The 17,890-nt window shown below is 35.1% G+C and overlaps 2 protein-coding genes and 1 long non-coding RNA gene across 8 annotated transcripts; 2 read left to right on the plus strand and 1 right to left on the minus strand.

Annotated features, from left to right (window-relative positions):
- The first annotated feature begins 253 nt into the window (after positions 1 to 253).
- Positions 254 to 1,851, plus strand: LOC136219227 (cytochrome P450 71D445-like). The gene is made up of 2 exons (XM_066006525.1): positions 254 to 1,153; positions 1,228 to 1,851. The coding sequence occupies exons 1-2, from the start codon at positions 254 to 256 to the stop codon at positions 1,849 to 1,851; spliced, it is 1,524 nt and encodes a 507-aa protein (XP_065862597.1).
- On the minus strand, positions 505 to 3,338 carry LOC136219228 (uncharacterized). Of its 6 annotated transcripts, none has more exons than XR_010684096.1 (5): positions 3,132 to 3,338; positions 2,937 to 3,031; positions 1,634 to 1,839; positions 1,223 to 1,495; positions 505 to 1,118 (listed from the first exon to the last, which is right to left on the minus strand). It is a non-coding gene; the product is annotated as an uncharacterized lncRNA (long non-coding RNA). The 6 variants fall into 6 exon arrangements; XR_010684093.1 differs by having other exon boundaries at positions 1,634 to 1,938; XR_010684095.1 differs by lacking the exon at positions 2,937 to 3,031 and having other exon boundaries at positions 1,634 to 1,938.
- Positions 3,339 to 15,941: 12,603 nt separating this feature from the next.
- Positions 15,942 to 17,867, plus strand: LOC136219229 (premnaspirodiene oxygenase-like). Its single transcript, XM_066006526.1, has 2 exons — positions 15,942 to 16,964; positions 17,044 to 17,867. Exons 1-2 carry the CDS (start codon positions 16,071 to 16,073, stop codon positions 17,665 to 17,667), a joined length of 1,518 nt encoding a protein of 505 aa, XP_065862598.1. The 5' UTR covers positions 15,942 to 16,070; the 3' UTR covers positions 17,668 to 17,867.
- Positions 17,868 to 17,890: the final 23 nt, after the last annotated feature.

Consider the following 17,890-nt stretch of genomic DNA (forward strand, 5'->3'; position numbering starts at 1 on the left):
CGTATCTACAAACTTCACAAAAAAATGTCAGAGCTTTCCTGGGAACATATATTACAAAAATAAAAAAAATCTTAGAAAATTTTGTAATGGAAGTCCGATTTCATAATTAAATAGAAGGAAAAATCTTACTCCAAGTCTCACGTGACTAATGAATTAAGAAACTCGAAAAGAAATATTATACTGAGCCTATATATGTATTAGGCTGAAAAGAAGCAATGTATTAATTTCTTCACTACTTTCCATTCTTCTCATCATGGAACTCCTCCAGTTACCCTCTTTCCCAATCCTTTTGAGTTTCATACTCTTCATCTACTTGGCATTAAGAATTTTAGGGAAGAAAAACTCAACCAAAAACCTACCACCAGGACCATGGAAGCTACCTGTAATAGGAAGTATCCACCACTTAATAACCTCCCTTCCCCATCACCGCCTGAGAGACTTGGCCAAAATCTATGGACCTATTATGCATCTTCAACTTGGGGAACTTTCTCATATTGTCATTTCTTCACCTGAAGCTGCTAAAGAGGTTATGAAAACCCATGACATCACCTTCGCGGAGAGGCCCCATGTCCTCCAATTGGCTCTTCTTACCTATAATTATTCAGACATGGCATTTTCACCCTATGGAGAATACTGGAGACAACTGCGAAAAATTTGCACAATCGAGCTGCTGAGTGTAAAACGCGTGGAGTCATTCAGGTCAATCAGGGAAGAACAACTCTCAAGACTCATTACATCCATATCTTCTAATTCTATTGCAGGATCACCTATCAATTTTAGCAGGATGCTTTGTTCTTTAATCTATAGCATTGTTTCAAGATCAGCATTTGGTAAGATATGGGAGGGCGAAGATATATTAATCGCAGCTATTAAAGATGTAGTAGAAGCCGCTGGAGGTTTTAGTCTTGCTGATTTGTATCCTTCCGTCAAACTTTTTCAATTGCTAAGTGTAATGAGTTCTAAAATGGAAAAGCATCAGACAAAAATAGATAAAATATTTCAAAGCATCATCGACCAACATAGAGCTAGAAAGGCCACAAGCAGTAACCGTGATGAGGGTAAGGAAGATCTTGTTGACGTGCTTTTGAATCTTCAGGATCAAGGAGACCTTCAATTCCCTATAACAGATGACAATATCAAAGCAATCATAGTGGTTAGTACTTGAGAGTTTTAAGTTTTGAGTTAAATAATAACAAAGATATCATTATGTTAACAAACTTACTTCAGGACATGTTTCTTGCCGGCACTGAGACATCATCAACTACTATAGAATGGACTATGTCGGAGCTGATGAAAAATCCAAGAGCAATGGAAAAGGCACAAGAGGAGGTGAGACGAATCTTTGGTACACAAGGGAATGTTGATGAATCGCGCCTTGATGAACTGAACTACTTGAAGCTGGTGATAAAGGAAGCTCTAAGATTACACCCACCACTTCCATTTTTACTACCAAGAGAATGTAGGGAGGAGTGTTCCATTTATGATTATGAGATTCCTGTGAAATCCAAGGTTCTGGTTAATGTATGGGCAATGGGAAGGGATCCTAATTACTGGAATGAAGCTGAGAAATTCAATCCGGAGAGATTCATAGATAGCTCAATAGATTACAAAGGAACTAATTTTGAATATCTACCATTTGGTGCTGGAAGAAGGATGTGCCCAGGATTAATATATGGTATGAGCAACGTTGAGATTCCACTGGCACATCTGCTGTTTCATTTTGACTGGAAACTGCCTACAGGACTGACGCCAGAAAACCTTGAGATGGTTGAGGTTTTTGGTGGTGTATTAAAGAAGAAAAATGATCTCCATCTAATCCCTATTCCGTATCATCCTCCGCTTGTTAAGTAAATATGTTTCCACTATCAGTTCGATATAGGACAGCATAGATTCAATAATGCATAATAAGTAGTTGTTGTTGTATACATATAATCCATCCTGCAGAGAGTGTAAAGTTTATCTGGGTTTCTTGTCTGTGTAAAAGTGTCTTGTTACAGTTCTATCCTTTGAATACAAGTATCAGCATATTTCCTTTCTACCTTTTGTTCTATAATTTTATTTCCTATTTGTTGTGTTGCTCTGAGTTATTCACTATGAGAAACAAAAAGACTATAGCTCCTAAAACCTGTCCTTTACTTCTTCTGGTACATAACCATGCTCTTCAATACTTAATGTAAGGAAAATGCAGCATAACTTCTCCTACCTTTATCAGCTTAAAATAACAGTCTAGCTCAACCTTTTGGTCCAAGAGGCTCTGATACCATGTCATTGAACCAATTGAATTAAAACTCAAGCTGATAATTAAGGTCCAATCATATATCTTATATTAATATCTGACACTCACTGTGAAAATGTGAAGATGCAAAATCATAGACGACTGGTATAGTGAAAGCTTCTGAAACCAACAATAAGGTACTTATCTATCTACAATTCACAGGATTCTAATATACGAACCAACAACAGAAGGAGAAACCCCATTCATGAGGTTGCCAGAACTCGAACCCTCGACCGTTTGGTCCAAGAGGCTCTAATACCATGTCATGGAACCAATTGAACTAAAACTCAAGCTGTCCAATCATATATCTTATATTAATACCTGACACTCACTATGAAAATGTGAAGATGCAAAATCATAGACGACTGGTATAGTGAAAGCTTCTGAAACCAACAATAAGGTACCTATCTATCTCCAGTTCACAGGACTCTAATATACGAACCAACAACAGAAGGAGAAACCCCGCTCTTGGAACAGAGAATGGAGAGTACTGTATATTAGTATTTCAGTTCATGTTACTCACTCCATCTCATCCTCAGAGATAAGCAGACTCAATAGATTTCAGATTTTGTAATTCGTAGAGTAGAACTAACTAAGCATTCAAAACACAATCAGAGTGAATATCCATACAAACTGAAAGATAAGGATCAATGAGATGTACCTATTCCTACTCAATCTAGCTCCTAATCATAGAATCCAACAATGCTACCAAATTTTCAACACATCCGCCATTAGCGTAAAAATAACTGCATAAAACTTCAATCAAAGCCACGATTAATCTAAGCATACAATAATCACGCAGTTGCCTGAAATTTACATAGAATTTAAAATATATATATAAAAAAACCATGAATACCTAATTAACCTGTTGAAAGAGAGACTCGAAGAGCTTACAGACCCCATTCTGAAGACCCAAGCTCAAGACATAAATGCTCCGGGAGATTGCTTTGGCAGTATCTCTATTAAAAGAGCAGCTGGCTTCTCTTCAAGTTCGTGCAGGTCGTCCTCGGTTCACTTTGAAATTGAGTGTCTCTCTAATGATCTTCCTCATGATTTTAATCGCACGTTTGGTACTTTGAATAGAGCAACTCCAATAATTTTGCATTTTTATAAATGTAAAATCACTCTTAAAAAAAAAAAAAAACCTTTCATCTTTCATATTTGGCTTAATAAATCATTTACCTTGAAATTATCCAAAAAATTTGATTCACTGTATTAGTTTAAAATAGGCTTAATACACAAATAACCCCCTAAACTTGTTCAAATGTTGCAACTTCCCCCTCCAACTTTCAATTGTAACCACTTACCCTTCAAACTTGTCCAATTGTAACAACTTACCCCTTAAACTTGTCCAATTGTAAAACACAACCCCAAATTGCTGACATGGACTGCAATTGAAGAAACACGTGAAATACAAAATTTGCAATGCTCGTGGAGTATGATAATCAGATCTTTGACGTGATACGAATCTGGGGAAACTTTTTTACGGTTGCTTCAAATACGGGGTAAAAAAATTCTCAATTTAGGGTTATGTTTTGCAATTGGACAAGTTTAAGGGGTAAGTTGTTACAATTGAAAGTTGAAGGGGGCAGTTGCAATATTTGGACAAGTTCAGAGGGTTATTTGTGTATTAGGCCTTTAAAATACTATGATAGTTTTTTCAACTTATTTAAAACGTAGTTAATTAATCATTCGGTTGTAAAAACAAAAGTAAATAAAAGTGTATTGCACGTGCTTTAATAAAATAAAACCACCAAAATCGGAGCACGAGGTTATAATAGCAAAAATGACATGTCTTACAATTGAGCAAGTAAGAGCATTGATAACAACCCAAATTATTCTTGAATAAGGAATAAGGGAAAATTAATATAAATAATGGCAAACCGTTATTCCTTCTAAAAGAGATATTTGTGCATGATTAATGTGGAATTAATGACAATTATTGCAGGATCAATGCATGGGTGAATATGTAAATAATGAAGAAAATGAAGGAGTTTCTAGCATTATGCCACACCACGTGGACCATGGCGAGATACGCCATAACGAGATACGCCCGATGAGAGCGAGTAGCGGAGACCCGCCATAGCTCTCAAGGAGAACGTACATACGCCTTGACGGATCAAAGAATACAAAAAGACGCCTTTATTACCATCATGAATGGGAATAAATACAATTAAATGGCAATTAATAGCCATTAAAGGGGAATAAAGACTTGACTGTTCGAATACCTCAACTCTGAGGGTTTCAATGCTAAATACTGGGATTAATGGAGAATTGATAGCAATTAAAGACGAGTAATGACATGACTCTTCACCTGCTTCCCCATTAATGCTGAAGGTTACAAAAACCTATATAAATACCTCAGCTTCCTAGGATCAAAGGTACACTTACTGATTCTCTACTTTTGTGCTTACAGTTTATTCTCAGAAATATTACTGACTTTGACATCGGAGTGTCCCCGGCCGATCCCAACAGCGCCTCACAGGGAAGTGCTCCGATCAAGGATTTTTCCACAAGTTATCAATTGGTGCGGTGAACGTGGATCTCTAACAAACAGAAGATCACAAAATCTTGATTGTATAGAGTTTCACAAAGAACAAAACAATGGAGTCAACAGAATAGAAATCACAATCTCAAACTTTGGCTCAATCAGTACAACAAATCTATCCAAAGATACAGTTCTCCATATATTGGTGGGAAAGAGTTTTCTACATTAAATCTGGAATTTTATGATGAAAAAGATAAGTTTCCTCCCCTTTCTTATTCCATTTTTAATTAAAGAAAATTGAGATCCTTCACTCTTATAAAGTGCTATGAATATCATTACATGTTATTATGATAAATCTAATAAACTGTGAAAGATGAAGTCATAGACACAAATCTTTCATTAAATCTTGCATGCTTACTACGTCCTCATATTTTTATGCATGACAAGTGTAACATGCCATTATCATTGAATTAGTACAAGATGCATGTATAAGATCCGTAATCTTGGAATTTTATAAAAAATTCATCCATTCAAGGTGATTTTATCACTTAATATTAAGATATCATAAAAGGCTCGTGTAATTACAGATGTTTTAGGTCTGACCAGTCTTTTGGATGAACATGCATATAACTATTAGAAGAAATTAAAAAAAATCATATTTGGTTTTTCCTTGTACAATTCACCATCTATATATGGCTTTTCTCCTATATAGTACTTTTAATATCAAAAATTCATATTTTTGAATATTTTTTGTTAAACAGTTATTTCATTCCCTTTTTTACAAGGATGTGTCTATTCATATAAAAACTGTTTATTTGACATTGTTAGAATTTCTGTTACCAACACAAGAGACTTGAAAATATTGAATCTATTTGTAATTATCATGTAATTGTCCCTAACTATTAAGGCCATTATGGGCTGATTAATTACCAAATTTGATAAACAAAACTTTCATGTTCTGAGCTAACTACAAAATAGTGCAAGTGTCGGTTTCGGATCAGAACATTAATTTATGCAAAATTCTTAGGATATACATGAGAATTCCTTAAAGATTGGAGGATTGTATGTGAAGGTAGGTGAGAGTGAATTTTGAGTAATTTTCCTTACACTCCAAATTGGAGGAGAATCATGGTACATGTATTTTTCTTCCAAAATTACCCTTTCTCTTTTATTTTATTCGTACAAATGAAATGATATAAGAGTAATTTTATATATAACTATATTATTAAATCATCACTTGTCTTTCTTTAATTACACCTCATTCAAATGAGGCTTTAATGATCTCTGAATGCCATTAATGTATGGATGCACAATATTAATTGCAAGTAAATATATGTAAGATATCTTACCCAATATAGAATGTCATAACTTTTATGACGTTTAAAATAAATATGTTATATCTTGGATATTAATGCGCATTGAAATACAAAAGGACATTATTCTTAAACCATTCTCATTATGGTTATTTATTAAGAATTCATTATGATATTCATGTGCAGTAGCAATCTTTATAGTTATGACCGTTATACGTGATATTATTATTAAAACAAGCACGATTAAAATTCTATTATGAATTTGTTTGACATATAATATTTACTCGGTTTTATCCTTTGACTAAGCTCATTCTAGAGTCAGGGACCAACGTGAATGAATTATTAAGTTGATTCCAAGATGAACTAAAAATTTCATAAAGAGACATTGCATTATACATGATATTTTGCGAACAAGGTCAATGCAAACAGTCTTTTGCTATGAAGTATGTTCCGTGGATCAAGCCACTGATCCCCAAGGTAAGTGAATATAGCTTTTATGCCTTACCACAATCTTTTAATAATGGACAGGGTATGCCCCACTTCTGGAGTTCTTTCAGTGCTAACCCACAAGTACAAGGGAATTGCTAATAATGCAACCAGTGCCAAACACTAGCATGAAAAATAAAGCTCAATCCAGAGAAGTGTATATTCAGAGTCACTTCAGAAAAATTCCTTGACTATGTCATTAGCAAAAAAGGAGTTAGAGCAAATCCAGATAAAGTAAAAAGCCCTGCGAGGAAAAAGTTGAAAAGAGCGCCTAAATAAAAGCCATGCGAGGAAAAAGGTGAAAAGAGCACCTAAATGAAAGCCCCACTATGGGTGAGAAAGATCCAGAGGTTGAACGGGCGGATCATCGTACTAGAAAGATTGTCAACAAGCATATATCAAGGTATAAAACAATTCCTAGCAGAACCACCCTTGATGAGCAGACCAATCTGAAGGGGAGACCTGCATTTGTATCAATCTGTCATGGATAAAGCTATGTGCACCGTGGTTATTCAAGAAGAAGAAGGTCAGCAGTTCTCCATCTATTATGTTAGCAAAATGTTGAAGGATGCGGGGACAAGATATTCGAAACTAGATAAAATGGCTCCCACGATTGTAACAACATCCATCCGCGTTAAACCATAGCTCCAAACATAACCTCAACATGATCGAGATCAAGATCAAGAGCCGGATTCACCATCATGATTCAACATTGAACACACGAATGATGAGATTAAAAGGCGAGTGCATGCCGCTCTGGATAGACAAGAGAACAATGCAGAAAGATACGCCATCCAGTTAACAGGAATTCGCCATTCACAGCGCGAATCATGGGGTACGAGGCGGAAAAAATGATTAAAGCTTCCAACTTGCCACAATATAAAAGAAAAGAATCAATATAAGCGGGACATTACATATCCCGAACCCAAAGGAGGGGAGCATGTAACCGTTGGAAGAAACGCCAAAGCGTACTACAGGTTGGCCACCACACTGAAGCTTGCTGGGAGCTGGCAAACTAGATATCTTTGTCCAAAATAACAAATAACAAGACGACAAGTAGAAGACAAATCCCAAAAAGAAATTCAAAAGTGTCATTAATGTCATAGCAGATGGACCAGTGTATCAACCACCCGTGGAAAAAGCAAAAATATCCGTTCTGGATAAAACATCCCTCAATTGCCCCTTTTGCAGAAACAGGTCCAGTAATCTCTCCATATACAGATGCGTTGACAATTGAAGGATGTGAGATGAAATGAAGCGAGTAATGGTAGACACGGGCACTTCTTTCAATGTCATCACCATAGGTGCATTCGCCAAACTCAAGGTTGATCCGATCCAAATAGAAACAACCATTGTTGACATCATGGGAGTGACAGGTCACACTATCCGGACCAAGGACCAGGTAACTTTGGAATGCAAGATGGCAGATGATGATCAAGCGTGGATTGGTGATCTAGAGTTCTCTATTATGAATGGACAATCAGCTTATAACATCATTCTTGGGCGGCCGTTCATCTCAGAGGTTGCAGCCCTAATTTCCATCTGTCGTATGGCAATGTACATTCCCACCAACAAAGGAGGAATAATGATTAGCGGGAACCAAAAGGCGGTTCAAAAGACCTACTCGGCGTCGCTATCGATCCGCCCACAATTCAAAGATGACGAGGGTGAGGAAGATGAACTTGTCACTATAGCTTTGGGCGACACAGAAACGCTCCTTATTGCTGATGGAAAGCGGGTGCGGATCGCCAAAGGATTAAAACCCGAGATCAAGGAGGATGTTACGAAACAGGTCCAGTAATCTCTCCACATACAGATGCGTTGACAATTGAAGGATGTGAGATGAAATGAAGCGAGTAATGGTAGACACGGGCAGTTCTTTCAATGTCATCACCATAGGTGCATTCGCCAAACTCAAGGTTGATCCGATCCAAATAGAAACAACCATTGTTGACATCATGGGAGTGACAGGTCACACTATCCGGACCAAGGACCAGGTAACTTTGGAATGCAAGCTGGCGGATGATGATCAAGCGTGGATTGGTGATCTAGAGTTCTCTATTATGAATGGACAATCAGCTTATAACATCATTCTTGGGCGGCCGTTCATATCAGAGGTTGCAGCCCTAATTTCCATCTGTCGTATGGCAATGTACATTCCCACCAACAAAGGAGGAATAATGATTAGCGGGAACCAAAAGGCGGTTCAAGAGACCTACTCGGCGTTGCTATCGATCCGCCCACAATTCAAAGATGACGAGGGTGAGGAAGATGAACTTGTCACTATAGCTTTGGACGACACAGAAACACTCTTTATTGCTGATGGAAAGCGGGTGCGGATCGCCAAAGGATTAAAACCCGAGATCAAGGAGGATGTTACGAAAGTTCTCATTGAGTTTGAAAGCCTATTTGCATAGGAGAATGAGATCCCCACAGGAGTAAGCCCAGATGTGATTACTCATAAGTTAAACATCATTGAGGATGCGGTTCTAGTTGCTCAGAAAAGATGGAACCATAGGCCTAAAAATCAGTATTTTTACGTATTCTTATATGTGCATTAAACTGTTATAGTATCCTATATTTTATAATTTATTCTTTCTCGCCATACTTCTTATATTCATTTGCCTAGCTTTTATTCCTGATATACGCCCAGTGGCTGGCGAATGAAAAGTTCCACAGACGGATCAATTACCTCAAAGATAGGACAAGTGATCCCCATCACGGGCGGATCCCCTTTCCACAAAGATAAGAAGCACAGACCCTCAGGAGCTTTCAAATTAGCTCAACTCTCTCCTCAAAGACAGGAACAATATTGGTCACCATCAAAAGCGGGTTAAAATTATCTCAAACATGAGAAAATTACACCCTAAACTTTCTCCTCAAAGATAGGAGAACAATAATCTCAGCGGCGGATCGATCTACCTCAAAGATAGGAAACGATTGATTGGCGTCAGAGACAGAGTTAAAACATTTCTCAGACGTGAGAACTTTACACTCTCAAATACTCTTCCCAAAGAAGAGTCTCAAGACCTGGCGGCGGATTGATTCACCTCAAAGATAGGAAGCAAATCGATCGCCTAAGGCAGCTTAACTTCTTCACCAGGAATAAAAGCTTCTAACCTTCACAAAGGTTCACACATTGGGGTACGGCTGGCCACCTACCCTAAACAATCGGAGAAATCCTAAACCAGATTCTAAAAAGTTACTTGCTAAAAGATATAATGCATTAGTAAAAATAGTTCTGGAAAGAAAAGGGTTCATCCAACAATGAAGCCTCGTCTTCATCAAGATAATGAAGCATCGTCTTCATCTCCAAATAATGAAGCCTCGTCTTCATCTAAATAATGAAGCCTCGTCTTCATCTAAATAATGAAGCCTCATCTTCATCCAAATAATGAAGCCTCGTGTTCATCCAAGTAATGAAGCCTCGTCTTCATCCAAGTAATGAAGCCTCATCTTCATCTCCAAATAATGAAGCCTCGTCTTCATCCAAGTAATGAAGCCTCGTCTTCATCTCCAAATAATGAAGCCTCGTCTTCATCTAAGTAATGAAGCCTCGTCTTCATCCAAGTAATGAAGCCTCATCTTCATCTCCAAACAATGAAGCCTCGTCTTCATCAAAGTAATGAATTCACGTCTTCATCATAGAAATAACGAAGTCTCGCCTTCACAAATGCAAAGTAAAAACACTTTGGAAAATGAGTAAAGGCTACAAAGGCAAATGCCTAGAGTGCCAAAACGCCCCCACAAAATGCACAAAAGTCCTTAAATGGCTGATCATTCTTACTGATCCCTAAGGGCGGGTCATTCTCCTCAATATGGCAAAACTGAAGAAAAGAAATCTAAGGTGAATCATAATCCTATGCGGTAGGAACAAATAGTCCCATAAAAGGCGGGTTATTCCCTTTCTAAAAGAAATATAACTCTCAAGAAGCCCCTAGAGGCTAACAATGGATACGGTTGGCCACCTATCCATAAGGAAGCAAAAGCCCCTAAAAGTGCATCATATCCATATGTGATCCCACATAGGGCGGATCTTGTTCATAAGTTCCCGCATAAGGAAGCCCCTAAAAGCGCATCATTTCCATATATGATCCCCCATCAAGGGCGGGTCCACTTTCCTCCAAGATAGAAAAATAAAACACCATTTAGACAGCCCTAAAGAGCTTTTTACACCTTTAGAGGGGGCTTCTGATAACAACCCAAATTATTCTTGAATAAGGAATCAGGAAAAATTAATATAAATAATGGCAAACCGTTATTCCTTCTAAAAGAGATATTTGTGCATGATTAATGTGGAATTAATGACAATTATTGCAGGATCAATGCAGGGGTGAATATGTAAATAATGAAGAAAATGAAGGAGTTTCTAGCATTATGCCACACCACGTGGACCATGGCGAGATACGCCATAACGAGATACGCCCGATGAGAGCGAGTAGCGGAGACCCGCCATAGCTCTCAAAGAGAACGTACATACGCTTTGACGGATCAAAGAATACGAAAAGGCGCCTTTATTACCATCCATGAATGGGAATAAATACAATTAAATGGCAATTAATAGCCATTAAAGGGGAATAAAGACTTGACTGTTCGAATACCTCAACTTTTAGGGTTTCAATGCTAAATACTGGCATTAATGGAGAATTGATAGCAATTAAAGACAAGTAATGACACGACTCTTCACCTGCTTCCCCATTAATGCTGAAGGTTACAAAAACCTATATAAATACCTCAGCTTCCTAGGATCAAAGGTACACTTACTGATTCTCTACTTTTGTGCTTACAGTTTATTCTCAGAAATATTACTAACTTTGGCATCGGAGTGTACCCGGCCGATCCCAACGGCGCCTCACAGGGAAGTGCTCCGATCAAGGATTTTTCTACAAGTTATCAAGCATCTCCAACAGACTCTTAGTGCACTCTCTAAAAATAATATAAATAATTGACTCTTAGTCATTTAAGAGTGACTAAGATATTTCATCTCCAACAACACTCTTTATATTCACTCCTTATTTATTATTTTATTATTAAAAGTATTAATTGTTGTTATATTTACCAATAGTGTAAGGAGAGAGACTCCTCAATGATAAATTATTAATAAAAAAATGACTTAAGAGGCACTAAGAGGTGGAGAGATGCTCTCTATTAATAGAGAGGATGGAGAGACTCTTAGTAATTTAAGGAGCCACTAAGAGGCTGTTGGAGATGATTTTTCATTCTCCCTCCTCAAATTTTAACTTAAGAGCCAATTTAAGAGGTTGTTGGAGATGCTCTAAGTAGGAACTTCATCTTTAATATGTTTTAATCTATTATGTGAATTATGTAATAATATTTCAAGGCAATCGCAATACTCCGCATGCAACTTACTCATTTGTAATCGATTGATTAATTGACTATATTTTAAACAAGTTAAAGAAATATCGAGATCCTTATTCTCGTCCCAGCATTCTAATAAAAAAAAGAGATATCGAGATATTTTAAGCAAATTGAGGGGGTTGTTGAGATATTTTGAAAGTTCAGATGGACAATCAAACTTCTTGGACAAGTTCAAGCAAGGGGTGGATGATATATTTAGCCTTCATTTTTTGGTTCATTAAGTTATTGATCTTTTATTTATATACATTAAGCTCCTAAATTTCTTTTTTATAATATTAATTAAGCCCCGATGATAAAAAAAAATCAATTTTGAATATAAAATTCTGTTAACATAGTGTTATTCATTTTACTAACGTTCAAAATTTGTATTTTTTCAGTTTGAAATCTTTTTTAGTGTACAATGTGACTATATAAAAACTGTAAAATCCTTAATTTAAACTGTAAAAAATGTATATAATTTTAAACATAAATGAAATGAATAATGCATTTTTAACTAAATTAGATGTTCACACTTAACTGATTTGGCAAGTAAGAACTTAATGAGACAAAAATAAATAATTACAGACTTAATATGTCTAAATAAAAGATCAATGAATTAATGAACCAAAAAACCGAAGATCTCATAATGTTTTTTTTATCAAAACAAAATATGAGTTGAGGCCCATCTATAAATGGAAAAAAAAAAAACCTTTTTTCAATGGTTTTTTTTTATGAATAGTCTATCTTGATTTTTTTTTTTCAATTTTTTTACCACTAGAATGTTTTTTTTAAATGGTAACATTGGCAAGATTTGAGGCTTTGAATAATGTTTTGGTTAGAGAGTGTTTTACCATGGTAATGTGGGGATTAGAGAGTTGGAAGAGTGTCGAAACAAGATGCTCTAATATCTTGTTTGGAATGAGATTATAAAATACTAATAAAAGTAATAGGAGGTAAAATATTATATTAACCTTTGTTTAAAACTTTTAAACTTTAACCTCTCCAAACTGTGAGTTAATGAGGAAAAGTTATATTATACTATCGTACTTGCAATTGGATAATCTATTTGGAACTTGTAAGCAATTAAAAAATAACATGTGTATCAATCATGTCTACAGTCAATATTAAACTTTAAAAAATGAAAAAGAAAAAGAAATAAATTAAAAAGTTAAAAACCTAAAACTAAAATCACTCTTTATTTCTTCGTTTGTGTTTCTTCCTCTGTCAAAATCATTATTTTTACTTCGCCGTCTCTTATCTCCATCATAGTAGTAGTAGTCGTCATTGAGTAAGAATCGGCGGTGTTGTATATCTCTGACGCTTGAGAAATTTTAGAGGTTCTTTCTATTCTCTGCAGTAAAAATCTAATCTTCGCATATGGGTTCTTGAGAAATGGGGATTTGAGGTGGTTTTGGGAAAATGAGTGTTTCAGATAAGACTTCTTTCACTGTTTTTCTTCAAGTAAAGTCAGTGGTGATGAAGTTGAAGGAATTTTTATAACTGATTAAAGACCGGAAAATAATTTTTAATCAAAGAAATCTTTTTTCCACAAGATCAAATACGTAGATTAAGTTAGGAATTAAATCACCTTTCACCGAGGTGGAGAGTTGTTCTCGTTGTTTGAGATATAGAACCATAACTGGCAGTTCTTCTACACCAAACATGTAGAGACGTCAACTATAACACCCCGTGTACTATAGCACTCTGATCCCAAAAACTCGAACGATGAAGAACGACCTGAGCGAAAGGAGGGGGACGACGACTCGATAGGATAGTGAGAGAGAGTATATTTTTTTCGGTTCTAGATTAGGAAAATGAATAATGATGCATGCATTAATTAATTAATTAAATTCCAAACTTTAACTATATATATTCCTTTAATCTAATTAGAATTAAAATAATAATCCTATTATTAGGATTATAACTAACTAATTTTAATTAAAATTAGATAATATTCAATATTATCCTAGTAATTAATTAAAATTAATTTAAACAAATAAAACACTTAATTATTCAACTAGATGGGCAGCACATGTATGGTAAAATAGGGAAATTGCAATAGGATAAAACTTAATTCCAAATTAGTTATTTAAATCATTATATATATATGTATGGGATGGTGATGAACTTTGACAAATTAAGCTCATCCAATGATAGAAAAAACAAAGTAAAGCTTACTTTATCAAAAACAAAGTAAACATAGAAGGCACCATATATGTATATATATAAATCGAATTCACATGTAATTCTATATTTAGACAATTTTTGCTTTTATTTATTGATTGGGTTTGGTTTGAACCCGATTTCAATCCTACTGAAATCCTTCATTCAACCGAATTCACATACAGTCAAACTTCTATAAATGAATATCACCGGGAACTGAAAAATTATTATCTTATATAAAGTTAATAATTTATCGATAAATAAATATATTATTAATTTGTAGAATAATTTTTATTTTATACATTATTTTTCTCAAATTAAAAAATTAATTTTCTTCGGTAATTAATAAACAAAAATAATTATATATATGAATATATATATGGGACATAGATAATGCCAATATTCCTAATATTAATTACTCCCTCCATTCTCAAATAAGTATCGTTTTAGATAATTGTTTTTGTTCTTTTTTAAGTGTCGTTTTAGTTTTTCAATAAAATTTAGTATAGGTTTTTGGTCTAAGCATTTAAATTTTGTCTTGATTTATGTGTTTTTTAAGCTTTCAAAGTTTCTTCTCCAATCATTATAAGAGAGAAATTTTATTTAGTTAATCCATGTAAATTTATTAATTTAAGTGCACATTAATTGTGTTTCTTAATTTGTGTGAAAATTCTAAAACGACACTTATTTGGGAATGGAGGGAGTAGTAAGTATAAAGTGATTATATCTCTAAATTATTATCCTAACATAAATAAATATTGTAATAAGATTAGAATTAGTATTATTAATTATATTTATATTAGATATAGATAATATTAATAATTATCTTTATTTATTTAATTAGTAAACCTAATGGGATTAGAATACTAATTAATCAATTTAACCTAATTAGATTAGGGTTAAATTGATTAATTAGTATTCATTAGTTGATTACTAGCGGTTCTTTTTGTTAATTTGTGTTCGTGATAAGACGGTCGATTTTTACGTGGGCACTTTGTTTGCAATAGTAGATAGTAGACCTGGCAATTATCGTGTTCGTGTCGTGTCATTTCGGGTTCGTGTCAAAAAGAGTAAACCCAAACCCAACCCAAAAACTTTCGTGTCAAAGTCGTGTTAACATGTTCGGGTTACTGTCGATTTTGTGTCGTGTTTTCGGGTTACATGTAATTTTGTTATGCATATATATTAATGATAACTCTTAAAAATATAAGAAGATATGATATTGTTTTTAAACATTTTATATCATTTTTAGATTAGTATGTTAACAATAATTATCGAAAAGTCCGATAATATCATGTTAGAGGGTCATGTAATGTGTTTATAACAATTTAGGAAATTCAAATCAATATTTGCAATTAATAATTATAATTTTATTATCTTTATTAATAAAGTGACATGAAAAACACGAGAGAATATAACAATAATTTTCAATATCCGTGTTATTTCGTGTCGTTTTCGGATTCACATATCAACACTAACCCAACCCAAAAATTAGCGTGTCAGTTTCGTGTCAACCCAAAAATGACGCATTACCTATTAAGCTCAACACTAACACTAAAAATCTGTGTCGTATTCGTGTCGTGTGTCATTTTGCCACCTCTAATAGATAGTTCTTAAAGAAAAGTACACATGTTTGATCCCTTTTAATAATCTCATATTATTATCAAGTTATATTCAATAATTTCATAAACTTATTCAATAATCCAATTAGGTTACTAATTAAATAAAGAAAAATAATTATTTTCTTTTTGACAGATGACATGGTGCGTTGTTCGCTTCTCCGCATTCTATTGAAAAATAAGGTTGCAATCCAATTTAGCAAACACCATGTGATCCCATCTCACTACAAAACAAAACTCATCAATTAGGAATTAGGAAAAGAAAAATATTGTTAAAATAACTAAACTTAGATCCGCAGCCCCATTTATATATATTAGGATGAAATGCAATTTGCAAATTCCTAGTCAAGCCATTAATTTCTTCACTGATGGAACTCCAGCTCCCCTCCTTCCCAGTCCTTCTGACTTTCCTAGTCTTTATCTTCTTGGTATCAAGAATAAGGAAGAAAAACTCAGCCAAAAATCTACCACCAGGACCATGGAAGCTACCTTTAATAGGGAGTATCCATCACCTAATTACTTCCCTTCCCCATCACCGCCTCAAAGACTTGGCCAAAATCTATGGACCTATTATGCATCTTCAACTTGGGGAACTTTCACATATTGTCATTTCTTCACCTGAAACTGCTAAAGAGGTTATGAAAACCCATGATATCACCTTCGCTCAGAGGCCACTTCTCCTCCAATTGGCTCTTCCAACCTATAATTATTCAGACATGGTATTTGCACCCTATGGAGACTACTGGAGACAACTGCGAAAAATCTGCACAATCGAACTGCTGAGTGTAAAACGTGTGGAGTCATTCAGATCAATCAGGGAAGAACAACTCTCAAAAGTCATTACATCCATATCTTCCACTTCTAGTGCCGGATCACCTATCAATTTTAGCAGGATGGTTGTTTCTTTACTCTATAGCATTGTTTCAAGATCAGCATTTGGTAAGATATGGGAGGGCGAAGATACATTCATCGCAGCTCTTAAAGATGTAGCAGAAGCCGCTGGAGGTTTTAGTCTTGCTGATTTATATCCTTCCATCAAACTTTTTCAAGTGCTAAGCGTAATGAGTTCTAAAATAGAAAAGCATCAGAAAAAAGTAGATCAAATATTTCAAAGCATCATCGACCAACATAGAGCTAGAAAGGCAACTGGAAGTAATCAAGCTGAGGGTAATGAAGATCTTGTAGATGTGCTTCTCAATCTTCAGGATCAAGGAGACCTTCAATTCCCTTTGACAGATGACAATATCAAAGCAATCATACTGGTTAGTACTCAAGAGTTTTAAGTTCTGATTTTGTTTTTCTATCAAAAAACAATTCATTAAGTTAACAAATTTACTTCAGGACATATTCTCTGCCGGCACTGAGACATCATCGACTACTATAGATTGGGCTATGTCGGAGCTGATGAAAAATCCAAGAGCAATGGAAAAGGCACAAGAGGAGGTGAGACGAATCTTTGGTACACAAGGGAACGTTGATGAATCACGCCTTGATGAACTGAACTACTTGAAGCTGGTGATAAAGGAAACTCTAAGATTACACCCACCGGTTCCATTGTTACTACCAAGAGAATGTAGGGAGGAGTGTTCGATTTATGGTTATGAGATTCCTGTGAAATCCAAGGTTATGGTTAATGTATGGGCAATGGGAAGGGATCCTAATTACTGGAATGAAGCTGAGAAATTCAATCCGGAGAGATTCATAGATAGCTCAATAGATTACAAAGGAACTAATTTTGAATATCTACCATTTGGTGCTGGAAGAAGAATGTGCCCGGGAATAACATATGGTATGATCAATGTTGAGTTTCCACTGGCACAGCTGCTGTTTCATTTTGACTGGAAACTGCCTACAGGAATGACGCCAGAAAACCTTGACATGGTTGAGATTTTTGGTATTGTAACAAAGAGGAAAAATGATCTCCACCTAATCCCTATTCCGTATCGTCCTTCACATGTTAAGTAAATCTATAAAGTTCATTAAATGTTAGTTCAATATAGGACAGCATAGATTCAATAATGCACAACAAGGAGCATATCCTACACTTACTTCTGTTTCTTTGTCTGTGTAAAGGTATCAGCATATTTCCTCTCTATCTTTTGTTCTATAATTCCAATTGCTATTTGTCTGTGTAAAGGTATCACAAACAAAACCACTATAACTCCAAAAAACTATCCTTTACTTGTTC

Source organism: Euphorbia lathyris, chromosome 2 (assembly GCF_963576675.1).
Source record: "Euphorbia lathyris chromosome 2, ddEupLath1.1, whole genome shotgun sequence".
NCBI lineage: Eukaryota > Viridiplantae > Streptophyta > Magnoliopsida > Malpighiales > Euphorbiaceae > Euphorbia > Euphorbia lathyris.